The sequence below is a fragment of the Aythya fuligula genome, chromosome 11 (assembly GCF_009819795.1).
Source record: "Aythya fuligula isolate bAytFul2 chromosome 11, bAytFul2.pri, whole genome shotgun sequence".
In the NCBI taxonomy this organism is placed as follows: Eukaryota; Metazoa; Chordata; class Aves; order Anseriformes; family Anatidae; genus Aythya; species Aythya fuligula.
In genome coordinates, this window is record NC_045569.1 from 18,545,697 (window position 1) to 18,562,695 (window position 16,999).

The 16,999-nt window shown below is 46.7% G+C and overlaps 1 protein-coding gene across 1 annotated transcript in view; it reads left to right on the forward strand.

The window, feature by feature from the left end:
* The first annotated feature begins 256 nt into the window (after positions 1-256).
* Positions 257-16,999, forward strand: part of ALDH1A3 (aldehyde dehydrogenase 1 family member A3) — a 34,586-nt gene continuing 17,843 nt past the window's right edge. The window contains exons 1-6 of the mRNA XM_032195061.1: positions 257-370; positions 3,830-3,934; positions 8,962-9,102; positions 11,676-11,805; positions 13,024-13,085; positions 15,802-15,930. Coding sequence (XP_032050952.1) covers positions 272-370; positions 3,830-3,934; positions 8,962-9,102; positions 11,676-11,805; positions 13,024-13,085; positions 15,802-15,930 — 666 coding nt within the window. The 5' untranslated portion in view covers positions 257-271. The remainder of the gene's footprint in view (positions 371-3,829; positions 3,935-8,961; positions 9,103-11,675; positions 11,806-13,023; positions 13,086-15,801; positions 15,931-16,999) is intronic.

Sequence of the window (16,999 nt, forward strand, 5' to 3'; positions counted from 1 at the left end):
GGTCTCCCACCCCTCACACCGCGCTGCGAGCCCCCCTCGCTGCCGCCCCCCGACCCCTCTCCGGCCGGGGCGCCTCGGCGGGGCGGCGCCGCCCGTTACCTGAGGGCCGGCACGGAGGGGCGGGGCCTACGGGGGAGGGGGGCGGGGCTTAGGGGCGGGCGGCGGCCAATGGGAGCGGGCGGCGGCGCCCCGCGCCTGGCGCGCGCCGCTCTTAAGGCGGCTCCGCGGGCTGTCAGCGGCAGAAGGGCGGCGGGGGCTCGACGGGGCGGCCATGGCCGCGCTCAACGGCGCTGTGGAGAACGGGCAGCCCGACAGGAGGGCACCGCCGCTGCCGCGGCCCCTGCGGAGCCTGGAGGTGAAGTACACCAAGGTGAGCTCGGGAGGGGGAGGTTTTGAGGCGGTGGGGGGTTGTTGGGGTGTTGCGTGAGGCTTGGTGGAGTTGGGGTGTCGGCGAGGTGCTGTCGGTGAGGTGCTTTTTTTTCTTTAAAAAAATTGTTATCCCTTCAGAGGGAGTTTTATTTATTTGTGTGGTCTCCTGTGCTGTGCTAGGTAGTGGGTTAATGGGGATGGACGGGTGGTTGAGTTGCTAGAGCAAGTGGATGGCTGCTCCCAGGTGAGCTGCAGTTGCCATGATCCATAAAGCCTGAGAAAATCCAACTGATTTTTTTTAACAATATATGAAGAGCTGCTCTGGGTGCCCATGAGCATCCCTGCCCCTCACTGTGTGGCTGGCACTGATCAGTGACAGGCCCCGTGCCCGGCTGTGGCATCTCACTGTGACGGCCATTTTCCCCTGCGCAGTGTTTGCAGAACCAGCCCGTAACGCCTTTACTTATACTGCTGCCTTTGCTTAAATTTACTTATTTTGCTGCTCAGAAAACCCGATTTGGCTGGAGTGAGGTCAGGCAGGGCTGAGATGGGGTTATGTGTCAGGGGGCTGCTTGCACGGGGCTCCTGCAAGGCTGCCCTGAGGTGGGATTGGCCCCGTGTGAGGCACAGGAGGGTTGGTGCCCAAAGGAGGCTTCTGAGAGGACTCTAACGTGGAATTGGGGCCACCCGGCAGCTCTGTAGGGTGAATTTTTGTCCACACACATCTTGCTGCCTGCCTGCTGTCCCAACAGAGCTCCTGCATGGCCTCCAAGCGGGATAAAAGCACCGGGATGGTGAACCCGTGCCAACCCGTGCCTCTCAGCCTCCTGCTGCTGTTATCTGCCACCCCTCACGCTTAACCGAGGGCTCCTCAGTTTGGTCACTCCGTCCTTCAGAGGTGGTGTTGGTTTTGCAGCGAGGCTCAGCTCCACGCCACAGATCCGTGCTGCCTCACGCCGCTGTCGCTCTGCCACAGCCTGGCCATGGTCTGGTGTGGTGGAACAAACATCCCGGCTTGTGACACTGCTGGCAGCCCTGCCTGCCTTCGTGTGAACCATCAGAGACTAAAAGGGCTGAAGGAGTGTATTAATTAGTTACATTTCTGTGCTAAATAATTGAAAAAAAATAAAGCAAAACTATGTTTATTGTCTTGCAGCGGGAGGGAGTAAACAGCAATAGCTTATCCAGCAAGGTGTTGATTTTGAATTAGCCATTCAAAATACTGGAACAGATTAATCTAGTCCAAGTGATTACCACTAATTGTTATTTTTAACATCCTGAATTTACCTACTTTTTTTTTTTTTAAGATAAACTTATCACTTAGCGGCAAATTGGATCTGCGGCCGCTGATTGTCGAGTGGCGTAATGCTGCACAAACAGCTCTTTCCCATGTCAGAAATGGACACGGCCATTAGGGTTCTTCTTAAACATACAAATGTTCTGTTTTGTGTTATTTTTATTGTAGTGAAGGCTTTTAAATACTCCTTTGGGATCCAATCCTGCAGCCGTGTATGCTTTAAAACACGCGTTTTCTTAATTCTCCAAAGTTTTTGCAGGAGGCTCTGTGCACCGAAGGCATCAAGGTAGTCACTTAATAGTGGAAACCAACATTAATTAAAAGTGTGAATTTGACATCTGATCTGATGCTCCCGGTGCATATGAGAAAGTAACGAGCAGCAGTCAGTTTTCATAAAACTGCGAGGGGTTTTCGACAAGCTCCTTTGAGTCTCACCAGATGTTTACAGCTGACGGCACGCTTCCTTGCTTAGCAAAGATTTTATTTTCGGTTCCACCAGTTACTGGGCTGGGGGAGAGGGAAGGAAGATTACCAGCAAAGATCCCACTCGCAGAGCAGCTTAGTGCTTGTCCTGGGTGTGTGATGGAAGTGATTTGTCCATAATCTCATGTCCCGGGGTTGGGGTGGGAAGCGTGAACAGCCGATACGCTCTTCTGTTTGATTTTAGCTCCTGGCACCAAAACCTCAGGCTTGTGGCATGATTCCCAGAACAGTGCCAGCATATATGTTGTGTTTTAAAGGGTCTGATCCCAATGCACTTGTGTCCTATAGCTTATAGGAATGCTGCTTTCTGATCTTAATTCCTCCACATAGAATTAATGTTTAATGCAGAGGAATAACAGCATCTTCCCCTGTCCTTAGTTTGAGTACGTATCAGACTGTAACTTTACAGCTCTTGCCATCTCTTACTTAAAATGTGACTTTGCTAGTGAAACAGTGAAAACTGAAGTGCAAAACATTTATTTTTTAAAAATAAAATGCAGCACTTGAATACTAGAGGTAGTTTGGGAGCACTAGTTCAAGGTTAATTAGTATTTCTGACATTGACTTCACTTGGCAGCCTCTTTTTGGTGGAATTTTCTTCTCTGAGGCCTGTATGAAACAGGTGGGCCCAGAAGCGCAGCATCTGTGCCAGTTATGTCTTGGATGCTTTCTGCACAAATAGTTTGGGAGAAACTCCTTTCAGGGGAGGAAAAAGAAGCTGCCCAAGGGGGGAAAAATGACCCAAAGCAGTGGGAATTCTGAATGTAAGGGACGCAACATTAATCTCCTGGTCGTGTGTAGGGACTCATAAACAAGATTGCAAATGTGGAAGGCTTCCAAGTAAAAGTACTAGCTTATAGCCACTAACAGGCTACTAATAAAGATTACTTCATCTAATCTTACTTGAAAAGTATCTTTATTTATAAAACATAACACTGCCAAGTTAGATCAGCGTGGATGAGATGCATGCGGAATCAATTAATTGTATATAGGTATCCACGCTCTGTTTACAGCGTGTAACAACACTCCAGTATTTAATGCATTTTGGGTTACGCAACACTGGGACTGTTTGTTCTTGCTCTGGAAATGCAATATTTTGAAACACTTAAATCTTGTCACAGACGACTCCAAGTGACGTGGGAGGCTCGGTGCATCCTGTGACGAGGCATAGCGGGGTAGAACCGAGCCTGTTCCTACCCCGTGCCCTCCGTGAGGGCAGAGTCCTGGAAGTAGCCCAGGGCAGGGCACTAATAACCAAGTAACATCGAATGCTGGTGTTTTGTTTGTAGCATGCGATGAGGGGTTCCTTTTGCCTGAACCATATGGGTTTCTCTTGGTGTCTACTTGCTGTTCCCATGGAAATGGATTTCAAACTGTCTGTTTCTCATTGCCAAATTATGGCATTGCACTGTGTGGGCCCCATCCTCTGTCCTCCTTTTGCTCAAAGCTAACTGGGTGCATGAAGGCTTTCTCGTCTGTTCCCTGGCTCAGGTTCTAGTTTGGATAAATGCTGTCTGTGTCACAAACAGTCTCACTGGGAGAGACTGAACATGCCATCAATGGAAACCAAAGAGCCTCAGGACCTTTGAGGAACACTTGTGGGATTTCTTTGTTTTTCCTATTGTCTGCCTCAGTGTTTTCATTTTCCCACCTGTCCCACTCCCCTTGCTCTCTCTTCAGATATTTATTAACAATGAATGGCACGAGTCTACAAGCGGAAAGAAGTTCCCCACCTATAACCCTTCGACGTTGGAGAAAATCTGTGACATTGAGGAAGGAGACAAGGTAGGTGTTACTGGAAAAGCAGTGCAAAAGATGGAGTTTCCAGGGGACTTGCTGTCTTAGAAAAATACCTAGAGGAAAAGCTGGCTCTTAACACTGACGTGTGGCCAGCCAGGCTGCAAGCTGGAGGCCTGGGATGCTGGATGTGCTGCCTGAGGATTACATGGGCTGGGTGGGATCAGTCCTCTGCAGCTCAGCTGAGTCACTTTCCCTGATAGGAACTGTCTGCTGACATGGTCAGAGGAATGAGACTCAGCATCATTCTGGCTTTATAGAGCTGGGAAGAAGCAGCCATGCTGAGGAAATAGCAATGACAGTGTATGTACATCCCTGACAGAGCTTCAGCATCATCTTGGGAGTGGTTTATAATGCAAGCTGCATGGCAGCCTGTTGGAGACCCTGAACTGGAGCTCACCTTTTTTAAAAAAAGAAACAAGAGATAAGCTGTTTGGGAGAACTTGACGTCAGGCATGCATCAGCACAGAGAAATCTCCCACAGAAAGTGAGCAGTGCTTGCTTTTCCAACTGGTATTGTGAGTTCTGCCCTCTTGTACAAACATGGCATCTGCCATTTGAAACCAAACCAGTGTTTCTGAAGTTCTTCAGAAGTCCCTGGTCTCGGGGCACTGCACAGTTGCCTGGGGCATAACTGCTTGGATTTGGTAACAGTCTGAGGTAAGGAACAGTCAAATATGACACTGTCCAGGACAACTCATCACACACGTGCCATGCCCTGCTCAGCGGGGGAGAGCTGGCCCAAGAGCTTGCTCCTGACAGTCTGTCACGGGAGGGTGATTCACAGCTTCCCAGCTCTACCATGCCTGTGGCTCATCCCTGCTGTGGGCAGTAAGTGGCAGGCAGCGTGCGCTGCCTGTGCTGTGTGGCTTTTGGGTCAACACAGCCTGGCCTTCCTGGAGATGGGAGCAAACTTAATTGGGAATGCAAGTCTGCAGCCTCCCTGCAGGTGGTGCACGAGGTAGCTCTCTGGATGGCACTAAGGCAGCCTCAGAGCCCTGTTACCACGGTGGATCTGTGCATCCGTGGGGCGACTATACATGGAGGTGGAACTTAACAGGAGAAAACAACACATAATAGTTGTGTTCTACCCAGTTAAATGTTAACTGCAGTGGCATATAAACAGTGGAGCTGAAGCTAACTCTGATGCAGCTGCATTTTTACTAGCTAGAAATCATGACACTGCTATTGTTCCCTGAACTGAGTGCCTCCTCAAGCAGTTACAGAGCATTACATGAGTGTTTCAAACCTGTTCTTAGAGACTTGGTGAAAGAAAACTCTTATGCAGAAATAAGAGGTCAGTGAATTCAAGGATAGCTTTTTATGTTTGTAGGGGAGCTGTTGAAAAACCTTGCCTTGAGACTGGTCAGTGGGGCCCTCTGCCCATGGTGCACAGAATAATTGTGGGCTAAATGCAGTTTAGGTGCTGAAAGCCTCTTTGCCTCACACAAACTGACTAATTTTCCTCCAAGTAGGCTTGTGTGAGGGACTGGGAGAGGTTAGACCTGGATGGAGGTGAGGTGGAAGGCAGAGCTGGGCTGAGAAGTGCCCAGGCTGGCTGTTGGGCTCCTGGCGACACGTAGCCATGTCCCACCACCCTCTGGGCAGAGTCCCTGAGACTTCATTTGCCCTGGTTGATCATCCCCATCCTAAATCTGTGACTGTAGCCCATTGGGGATGAAGTTCCCTGTTAGTACAGGGAATAGTGGGTCATGGTTGGTGCCTCTCAGTGGCTTGTCCCTGTGAGCTGCTGTGCTGGGCAGTCCCATGGCAAGCCCTGGTTCTGCCTCTGGCCCCAGCTGTGCCAGGTTTGGCCCTGCCCTCAGTGCAGGCAGGGAGCAGGGCTCCACTTCCCCAACCCTGCACAGAAACCTGCCCCTCCCTGGCCGTGCAGGGTTTGTTTTGCTTCGGCTGCATGTGAGGGGTGGGAATTTGGCAGCCAACGTTTCAATGATGACAATCGAGTCTGGTGCTGAAACTTGGCCAACGGTTTATACGACTAGGAGCAAAGGTTTTGTTTGTCTTTCAGTTACAAAACTTAAGACGGAATTGCTCTTGGTGGGATGGTTGGGGGATGAAGGGAAGTCTCGGGTGGAAAATAAGCACTAAAAATAAAATGGCAAAAGCTTCTGCTGGGTGCTGGGAGGCTCTCTGCCTCCTAAACAAGGGCTCAGTGTCCTGATGGCTTCCAGGTACAGTCACAAAGGTAAGAGCCTGCAGGAATATTGTTCCCTACAGCAGGCTCACAGCACCCAACACGACGCTTTTGGACACCGAGGGCTGTGAAGTTGCAGTCTGCATTACTTCTGAATCCAAGTTTCAGCCAGCTGCAGAGTGTAGGCTGTTTGCAGAGGGCTTGCAGGGGAGCAGCTCAGCTCTGGGCATCTCCTAATTGAGGAACTGTGGCGTGGTCGTGCCCTGTGTCAGAAAAGTGCTTTTCCAAGGATGTGCACAATGGGATTTTTCCAGAAGTTAGTAATTCAGTGCAGGTAAAACAGTCTCCACGGGGTGTGCTCTACCCCTGGCATGTGTCTGTACTGAAGCACGTTGTCTACACTGAGCCTGAAGCAGAGCAAGGCTTTTCCTGCAGGTGTCTTCCCTATTTTCCCTTCTTTCTGAGCCACTGGGGTGATGGTTTCCCTTGTGCTGAGGCAGAAAAGAAGAAGGGAGAGGGTAGAAGTGGAGCAGTGATGAGCAGGACTTGAGCTAGAGGAGGAAGGTGGAGGATGTTAGCTTAGAACAAAGAAATCCTGAGTTTGTTCAGGGGAAAATGGCATGCGGTTGTGTAACTGGGGCTTGTATCATAGTGCAAACACCCAGGGTGGGTATGAAGGCTCACAGGCGTTTCTCAACGCCAATTGCTTGACTTTGCAATCTGAATATCCTCTTAGTGGAGCTTTTTATGTAATAATAAACCTGTGTAGATCAGAACTGAGCACCAGGATGCACAGACCTCCTCCTCGTGGCTTCACACACCACGGTGCCCTTGGCACCTTGACAGCTGTAGGTCTCTGTCACACCTTGTGCTTACTGATTGCAACATGCCCGTGGTGAGCACACCATTCAGACTCCCCTAATGCCAAGTCATAACAGGATGGATTAAGAACAGCACTGCAGCCTTCCTGGAGAATTTCCTTGTTTTTGCTGGTCTCGGGCCTATAGAGACACTGCAGGCTCACAGGATCTCGCTTGGTGGTGCTGCCCCTGAGGGTGTTTTGGAAGAACTTTTTTTGCTTGTGTGACAGCGACCGCAGCCTGTGAGCTGTCATACATGCTCTATGTGCCCAAGAAAAGGGACAAGAATGAATACAGCTTTGACTAATATTCACCTCAGAGCTTCTGGACAGTAACACTAGGACACTTCTATCTGTAAAAGGCACCTTTTGCCATGCATCTGAAATTACAGCTGTGTCCAGTAGTAATCTCTGCAGGAAAAGAACAAAAGCAACAGCCTTTGTTCATTTTTTTTCAGTACAACATTACAAAAACCAAAACAGTGCTTTAGGGGAAAGAGGCATGCGGCAGCATCTCCATAGCCCCTGTGTGCAGGGGCTGCTTGCTTGGCCAGAGCCACTCTTAACCCTGTAACAACACAAATTTCTTGTAATGGTTTCCCCATCAGTGCCCTTCTGAAAGGGTGGAGTTCTCCTGGCAATGCATGTCAGGCTGCTTTAAAGCTGTGCAATCATGTAAAGAGACAAATTCAGTGTAAGGTGATGTTTCAGAGGGTGCTTGCTTGCCGTTTTCTCTCTGAACCTGTCTTGGAAGAGGTTTCTCTCCATAACACTTCTCCTGGTTGAACACAACAGCCTTATGAGGGCAGGATGGCCAACGCTTGTTGGATCAGAGCAAAGCATTACCCTGTAACTGGATCCAGTCTCTCTAGGTAAGACTTGAGATAAGACTTAGCCCTTCACCAGCTGCTCTCCTTGGAAGGACGATGAAGGCCTGAAGCCCTCCCTCCTTTCCCACCTCCCTTTAGCCACATTGTGGTGGGGTGTAAGGACTCCTCCACCAGCTGAAGGGAGGCTTGGGCGTGCCAGACATTACGTAGAGCAGGAATCTGACCAAAGACAGGGTGAACTATGCTTTTATGTATGCTCGGGGTACAGTCTTGGCCCCGTGGATGTTCATGGCAGTGTTCCCGTTGACTTCATTGAGTCGGGAGGTTGCCCTTGGCTCCACTCTCTTTAATCAACGTATGCTAGTGGAGGGGAGAAGGGAGGAGTCTGGGGCACACTGTAGCCAGAGCAAATGCACGAAGTTTCTCTGGGGGCGGTGGTGATGTGGGAAGAGAGGGAATTTGCTGCCCTCCTGAGTAGCAACTTATGTAAACAGTTAGATTTGGGCCAGCATGAGTAAAGCATTTGAGCGAGTGACACAAAGTCTGTGTAGGTGAAAAGGCTTTGTCGAAGCACGGAACAACACAAACCCCGTCCCATCTGGTAGAAATGTTCTTGAAGTGCAACCTAGGATTGAAGGGAGCTTTTTTGGTGCGTTAACTGTTGCTGGCCTGGGCTCAAGTGGGACTGAATAGTGGGAGCTGAGCTCTGGTTGCTCCCCTGGATAAAACTGTGGTCTCTCGGGGTGGGACTTTCCTTCCTGCATTTGTTTAGAGTAGGCTGATTTCTGGAGGCCAGCAGCCTGTCATGCTTAGGGAAGCCCCAATGGGAACAGAATTGGGATCTCATTTTTCTGTTCTCCCCTGATGTCATTTACATCCTGTGTCAGCGGGAACATGATTCTGGATTATTTTATAAACAAGCCAGTTGCATAAAATTACCCCTGAAAAACCCTTTTGATCCTTTGACCTCAATGTTGTTTATCAACCTAGAGCAAACCTAGAATGGCTTGCAGGCTTGGGTCCAAATCCAGGAGTGAAATGAAGATGGTCTTGTCAAATGACTTGGGTTTTGCCACCACCCCGTCCTGTAGGAAGAGGCCTGCTGGGGTCTCAGTACTGTTGTTCAGTTCCTTACTTGTAATCTCACATTTTCTTTGTGTGGCTGCTGCAGCCTGATGTGGATAACGCAGTGGAAGCAGCGAAGGCAGCGTTCCAGAGGGGGTCTCAGTGGAGACAGATGGATGCCTTGAGCAGAGGACGGCTCCTACACAAGCTGGCTGATCTTCTGGAGCGAGACAGAGTCATCCTGGCAGTAAGTACTGTGACTGAGCAATAACAAACCAGCAGTGCCTGCAACTCAGCTCCATTCCTCCGGTTTTGCTGCATCCATATCTCATGTCACGCTACTCCTAAGGACTTCCAAGAAAGAAGGAAGCCCGCAGAGAGGTCCCACCTTCTAGTTTCTCATTTTCCTGTGCTCATTGCTGTCTTAGGCTGCCTGTTCCAGTCTCTGTCTGGTACACCTGGGAAGGCCAGGCAGCTTTTTCAATACCTGCAGTCACATCCATAAATCCTTCCTGGACTAATCTGTCCTTGTGTTACCCTGGGCTTTGTTATTCCAGTCCTGTATTTTAGATTTCAGTGCCTCTGAAAGGGAACCATAGTTTCAGACCTGACCTAGCTCCTATTTCTCCTCTTCCACAGAGGAGTAGGGGATTTGGCCCTGTCCTTTGAGTCTAGGGTGAAGATCAGTGACACTGTCTCCCACTCAGAAACAACAGTGGCATGGGCCCAAGCTTTCTCTCCTTGGTCTGATTAGAGCTCTGACTCTATATGCATTTTCTGGAACTGGATGCACTCCCTGATTTCTTTTTCATTCTCCCTATATGAATCCAGGCAGGAGTCATGGCTTATCCTCCTCTTTCTGCAGGAGGATTTTGGGGGTCTTAGAAGAAGGCTGTTAGCTCTCCGTACTTGAGTTCTCCAAAACCTTGGCTAGTTCCCGAAGTGATTGCAGATGTCAGTACTTACATTTTTAAAGCAATAAACATATTAATTCTTGGTTTAACAGTCATCAGTGTTCATGTGTCTACCAGGTTAGGAAATATTTACATATTAAAAAAACAAACAAACCTGCCTTGGTCCTTCTTTATTATAAAAATGCAAGGCCAGTTTGACTTCTTTTCAAATTTTCGAATTGCTTCCCCTAAAATGGGGGGCTGGGAAAAGAATCTTTCCCTTGTTGGATGTCATCCAAAGATTGAAATGTGTATAAGTGGGAACTGGTGCTTTCCCCACTGAACGTCCTGGCTCAGGAAAATCTCTTTATAGCTGTGAAGCTGCATTAACTTGGACTTCTGCGCTGAAGAACTATTGCTAATGGTTCCTCATCCTGTCCTCCAGGAATCCTTCTCGTGCAGAATAAGGAGAGTAGGACCTGAATTAAAATATGCTGTGGTTGGCAGAGGCCTTTAGGCTGTGTGGGACGTGTATATCTTTCAAATAGTGCCCACAGATCTTTTTATCTCTCAGCTTTGAGCTGATGTCTGTCCATACAACACCTGTTCAATGCAGTACTTTCATTGTGCTCATCTTGGGGACTATGGCACTCGTCATTCAGTGCTGTTCTATGCAAAACTTCCTGAGCTGTTGTCCCAAGTCTGTACTTGCATGAGCTGAGCCTCTTTCCCCCAGCACATTGTCTCTGAACCACATGGCAGTCTCCAGTTTCAGCAGGACAGAAGCAAAAGCTCCAGGTCTGAAGGCAGTTCTGGCCAGCAAATAAAAGGAAATGCGTGTCTGTATATGTGTGCATGAATACACCCTGTTCATTTTCTGCTCGTTTTTTGATGCGACTTCAAAGAAGCCTCCTTTTTCCATAAACCAGGACACTTATTTCAAGCTTTCTGCTGTCCTTCTGATCTGGGAGGGCTTGTTTGGCATTGTTATTCTCACTGCAGAAAACCAGCCCTAGCTGCCTTGGCTGCATGCTAAGCAATGACTTATAAAAATCAGTCCTTTTAGCAGACGTTCGCAGTGGATAACAATCCTAGCCATTCCAAGGGGAACGTCTGTTTGAGTGCTGTTTGGGCCCTAATGCCTGTGGAAGATGACAGGGGATGACTTCATTTATAAACAAAGATGTTTCAATCTACCAAGGGATAGTGCTTCCTTTATGGATGTGCTGGCCACTTCCACCAACGTGCCATTTAATGACCTGAGTAGGGAACAAAGCCTTCACTCAGCTAATGTCCAGAACAACGAGAAGGACGTGGGCTGAGACTGGGTTTCATTTAGAGCTGCTCAACGTCGGCGCAACTTCAGCGAAGTAACTTCTCCCTTGCACTTAAGCACAGTTCTGAGCCTGAAGGTTACTTTACTAGATCTCTACAAAATGTGTTTTCTATCATCCTGTGGATAAAAGAGGCTTTTCAGAGGTTGCTTTTAGGACCACGAGCAGGAAAAAAATAGATTTCCAAATAAAAGGAAAATGGGTCAGGCTGATTTCAGTGACACCATCTGGAATCCAGAACATCTGTGTCAAGAGGGTCAGATACAGCGAAGCTGTGACACTTGCGTAACTGCTGAGCGGTGCCCAGACCACAGCCTGAATCCCACCCACAGCTGCCTTCTGGGGTCTTCCAGAAGATGCGCCTTTATTGCAATCCCTGAACAAAGCAGCTTGTGCATCTATCAGGGTTATTGGGTCTAGTTGTCTCCGTTCTACCTTATATTAACTAGATTGTTCCTTAAATACAAGGCAAGGGAAGGAAACTCCATGTCTGTGGCACAGGACAAAAGAGAATTGAGAGTTTTTCTGAAAGCTTTTTTATAAAGAAAAAATATGGAAGCGTCTGATGGTACATTTAATTTATTTTTTTTCAGACTCTGGAAACAATGGACACAGGAAAACCTTTTCTGCAGGCTTATTTCATCGACCTGGAAGGTTGTATAAAGACACTTCGATATTATGCTGGATGGGCTGATAAAATCCAGGGTAGAACTATCCCAGTGGGTAAGTTCCTTCAGACCCAGTGTCAGAGCTGGGGAGGGATCAGGCTTCATGGGGCAGGTTGGGAGGGAGATGCATGAAAAGATTTGCTTCTGAAAACCTGCAAAACAAGGTGTTCACTTTCTATCTTAGGGTGCATTTTAAGTGGGCGTGTTTTGAGAATTAAACTCACAGGAGAACAGTGAACGCCTGGAAGGATCTTTGGAAAATAATGGATGGGCTCTTTAGTTGTTGTTTTTGTTTGTTCGTTTTAACAGAGAAGCATTTTGATTTAACATTTAGGCTATTTAGTATATTTTCAAAATGAGCTTGTTTTGTTCCTGTGCAGAGGTGATCCCCAAGGGTGTATGAAGGAAAAGGATGGGCACCGCACACAAAAATTAGTTGCCAGAGGAAGAGCCGTGAAGGGCCAAACTAGTTCAGCCTGTGCAGTCAGCAAAGGGTCTAAAGTCAGTGATGGCAGTCATACAAACTGAGATCTGTCACCCTCGTCCAGAGAAATGTGAAGCTTTGTGTTCTGGATATTGGTCATTGGTTCTGATTGGAGATCACTTTCAAGAACTATAATTCACATTCACATTTTCTGTCAGATCTTCCTAGTGAAACTAGATTTTATGCAAAAAAAGAATGTGTAAGGAAGATGTCCTTCTCACTGTCCTTCCTACTTCCTTTTGGAAAGTGTAGTATTTTAAGATGAATGGTATTAGTTTACTCCTAGAGTTTCTTCTTTTTTTTTTTTTTTTTTTTTTTAGTGTGATTTCTTACCAGAAATGCAATTCCTCTTAACAATGAATGTGATTCCTGTGCAAAATAGGTTTGAGAACTTTCCCACTCAGGGAGACGAGTGCTTTGCTTCTTTCATGAGATACAATTTGAATGAAATTTGGGCTTGTTCTTCAGTGCAGTAAGGAGTTGTTCTCCTCTAAGCCTCAACACAGGGAATCTGCAGAAGGAATTGACCCGCTGGTTTTAAAAGGCTCCACTGTGCATGCGAGCAGTGTTTGGCTTTTGAGCTAACATAAGACCAATTCTCAAACAGGTCTTCAGCCATCTGGGGTATCCCAGAGGCTTGAGTGAAGATGAACAGATATAGGCTTGTTTGTCTAATGTGGTTTTGGTTCTGTCCCCAACCTTCCTGTGTGCAGTCATCTTACACTGTTTCTCTAGAAGCAAGGATGTTGACTGTTGTTTTTTTTTCCCCTTTGTTCTTCTGTTTTGCAGATGAGAACTTTGTCTGTTTCACCAGGCATGAACCAATGGGTGTTTGTGGAGCTATAACCCCGGTAAGAAACAGTGATGGTGCCCGGAATCTCTCTGGGAAATGGAAGCAGTGCATGCGCGCTTCCCATCTTCTGCTGCAGCCATTTGCTTCCTAGTTAAGTACAGCTGTTCTGCAGGGAACTCCCATTTCAGTTGCCTGATGTAGTTTCTTGTTTTACCCCCATGCCAATTGCTCTTGGCAGTGCAAAGTCCTCTGCAATGGAAGGGTGGGTCTCCTAATCAGATGCTCTGTTCCTCTCAAAGGCTGACAGCAGTCACCAGAGACCAGTCAGAGCTCTCTGACTCTTCCACTGCTAGGACAACCATCTTGTCATTACATGTGCTAGCTTCTCGCTGCCTAGAGCTGATGCATAGTTTTGAGTTTTAAATCATATCCATTATTAACAACCCCTGGCAGTTCTCTGAGCTTCCTGCGATTAAATCTCACTGGATACAGTTCTCTTTTTTCTTTGAGGTCTCATTCTCTGCTGAGGGGACAGTGTGGCTAGCTCTTGGAATGCCTCCAGTTTTAGTGTGTGTTGCTCGCTCTGTTTAAACAGCCAGCTAGAAAGGCTTTTACAGCTACATGGGAGACATAGTCTGTTCCTGTATGGTTGTAAAATGCTTTGAACATGGTATCCTACAGGCTGTGAGGCAAATGGTGGCGTGCCAAGATTCTTTGGATACTTAGATCAGTAGAGTCCATGGAAGATTTTGACCCTTGGGATAAGGTTATAGGAGAGGCTGAATGAGATACATGTGGGGTTGGGGATTTTCTGGACCCTGGGAATACCAGGTCTGGACCGGTTCCCAAAGACATCTGGATAAATTTTGCCTTTTTCTTCAGCTGGACTGAGCTTGTATCCCTGGTGATAAAGTGGTACGGTCTGCTTAGCCCTGTGAGGGTGAGGCAAATTGGGAGGTGGTTGGTACTAATTATCAGACATTTGGCTTTGTGACTTCTGCACAGCCTTCCTGGGTGAACCAGCAATGTGACTGATCGTAAGTAGCTAGAATTTGTGACATAAGATCAAAACATCAGATTCCTTGCTGATGATCGTCAGTGTTGTGAGATTAACTATCATCAGTTAAAAGGTATCTCCCTGTCATCCTTCAGCTACCTTTGGCACTTGGCAGTGCTTTCAGAAATGATGACTTCAAAAGGCTGCATATAGGATGTTTGGGAGGGCCACTGTAAGGGGAAATTGTGGGACTCTTACTGTTTCAGGTCGACCTTATATCAGCAATAAATATAACAGAAAGACCAAATTTGTCTCAAGTTCAACAGTGTTTGCAAAAAGGACGATTGGGGTCAACAGAACCACATCTGCTTCCAGTTTACTTAGAGAACTCCTCTCAATTATTTTCTTTCCAGTTTGATCTCTAACACGAACAGTCAGTGGATGTGTGTATTCCTCCTTGATATCAAGGGATTCTGCCACTATTCTGCATGTCTCCCTAGACCAGTTAACAGTCCTCTTGTGGCTTGACTTTATTTAAACCAACTTTCTTAGCAAGGGAAGTTCTTAGAAAGTGCAGCGTATGCCTGAACTTTATCCCAAAGTGATGTCATCAGGCAGCCCTGATGACCTTTTCTAACTTACTTTCACCAGCCATTCTGCAACAGAAAGATCCTGGTAGAGTTATGTCATACTCTGAAAGTGTAGAAAAGTAGTGAAGGTGTAATTAAGACCTTCAAAAAGGCTTAGGAGAAAAAGTCAAATGGGAAAAATTGTGGGATTTGGCCTTTGGAGAAGATCACTGAAATGAAACAGGCCTGGGAAAGAAGGAGAGATGAGCTGAAGAATAGCACGTTAGACTGAATTCCACTTTGTCTCAGGGCTGCTGGGTCAGAACAGAACTCATCTCTTAAAAGCTACACTGCTAATTTATTTGCAAGTGTGAATTTGTGGATTCCTAACATATTTGGCATCTTTGTTGATAGCTGAAGGCCTGTGGCTTGAGGCTTGACAAGAAGTCCCCTTGCTGTTGGCCTGCTTCCATCATCCCTAAAGTAGCATTAATTATTTTTAATGAAGAAATCCTTTCTGCTGCCAAATGACCTTTCCTGAGATTCAGCGTGAGCTAGATTTTCCACTTCTTGCTTAGGTTCCAAGATCTACAAATACCCATGAACATGAAAGAGATTAGCACAGAGGAAACTGATGGGGACTGGTTCCTAACTCCAAAAAAGAAAACTAATTGGAAAGGAGCAATTTATTTACAATTTGAAGGGAGAATAAGAGCTGCCCTGGATTTCCATGACTGAACACCCACTGGTTTCCTGGTTATAAACTGGAAATTAATGATATTGTGTAACTCCTAACTATTCAGACAACACCTGACACAGAAAAAAATAGTTTCTTTCATTGAGCAGTTTCTCCCCATAAGGATGCTGTACAAAAACGATGCATCATAATGCTGCCTCCAGCATGGTTTCTGTGAACAGCCAAAACCCTACACAGAGTGTGATCAGACTCCTGTAAGGAATGAGGGCACATCGTGCAAAGGTTTGGTCAACTTCAAGGATTAACTTGAGCGTTGCCAACAATATTTGGGATCTCAGGGGGAGTCGAGGAGGATGCACTCTGTAGTCCATGCAAACACAGCATTGTAAGCACTTTTCTACGTGGCTATAGTCCCAGTTGCTGGTTTCTCCACGAGCTGCCTGAAGGTGGGGAAAATGCTGCATGGAAGTGAGTAGGTGCCTCATCCAACTGACCTCTTGTGCTCTTGCAGTGGAACTTCCCATTGCTGATGCTTGTGTGGAAGATGGCACCAGCACTGTGCTGTGGAAACACTTTGGTTATTAAACCAGCTGAACAAACGCCTCTGACATCGCTGTACATCGGCTCGCTGATTAAGGAGGTAAGGCAATCTGAACAGCCTGTCTACGGACTGTTCTTCTAAGATCATAAGTAAGATTGTGATTTGAATTGCTGCTTTTATTCCTCTGTTCTGTCTTCCCTTTTCCCAAATGAGGGAAAGACTGCAGCTCAGTTTTATTAGGCAATGAGTGTGATAGATAAGTGTTGTGTTCATAGCGTTTTTAAGTGGGATAACTCAATTAAGACAGAGTGAGTGCCATGTGAAACAATTCTTCATATTTATGTGGCTTATAGAACAATTTAGCTACATCTGGCCTTTAAAGCCAACTCCTATACTGACACAGAGGGAAGATTGTAGGCTGAGAGTTCAAAATGTTGTTTTAGGTCTTGTCAGTAGGGATCCGAGGTATCCTCAGGTATTCATCATATGGAGGTGGTGGGAGGTGCACAGTACCTTTCAGGACTGGTTAGTAAAATGTCAGCCTCTTATATGTAATTATGTGACTAATTGTGAGCAAAAACTAAAGGTTTTGGAGGTATGCTTTTGCCTCTCAACTGGAAAAGTCTGTTTGTTAGGCTCAGTCTAATGAGGATGATTCTATCTGTTCTTGGCTTAGCCTGGGAGAAAGCAGAAGGGCGTGCTAATAAATTGACACCTAGGGCTTCTCTGCCTGGAAAGGCAATGCAAAAAATACTACCACTTAAGTACCTCCTACAGCTAATTGACTTAATAAGATTACACAAGGTGAGTGACCATAGGGTGCATTTATCATGACCTGCCACACCAGTGATCTTTTCACTCTGCCATACAGCTCCCCAAATGCAGGTATAGCATTCCCCCAGAAGAACCATTCCATTCTGGTGCAATTAATTTTTTGAGCTGAAAATTCAAGCTGTCTGTTTCTTGCAGCTAGTTTACACTTCAAGGCAGAAATTTAATTACAGCAGAATAATTTTATTTGAAGATGTCCCTTTCTCCACCCAAAATTAGCTAAATTCCTTGCAGGTTTTCAGAACAATAAGTTCAACTTTTTCATTTTTAATTCTTGATAGGATGCAGAAGATGTTAATAAAGAAGCAAAACTATGTTGCATTGAATGAAATAATTT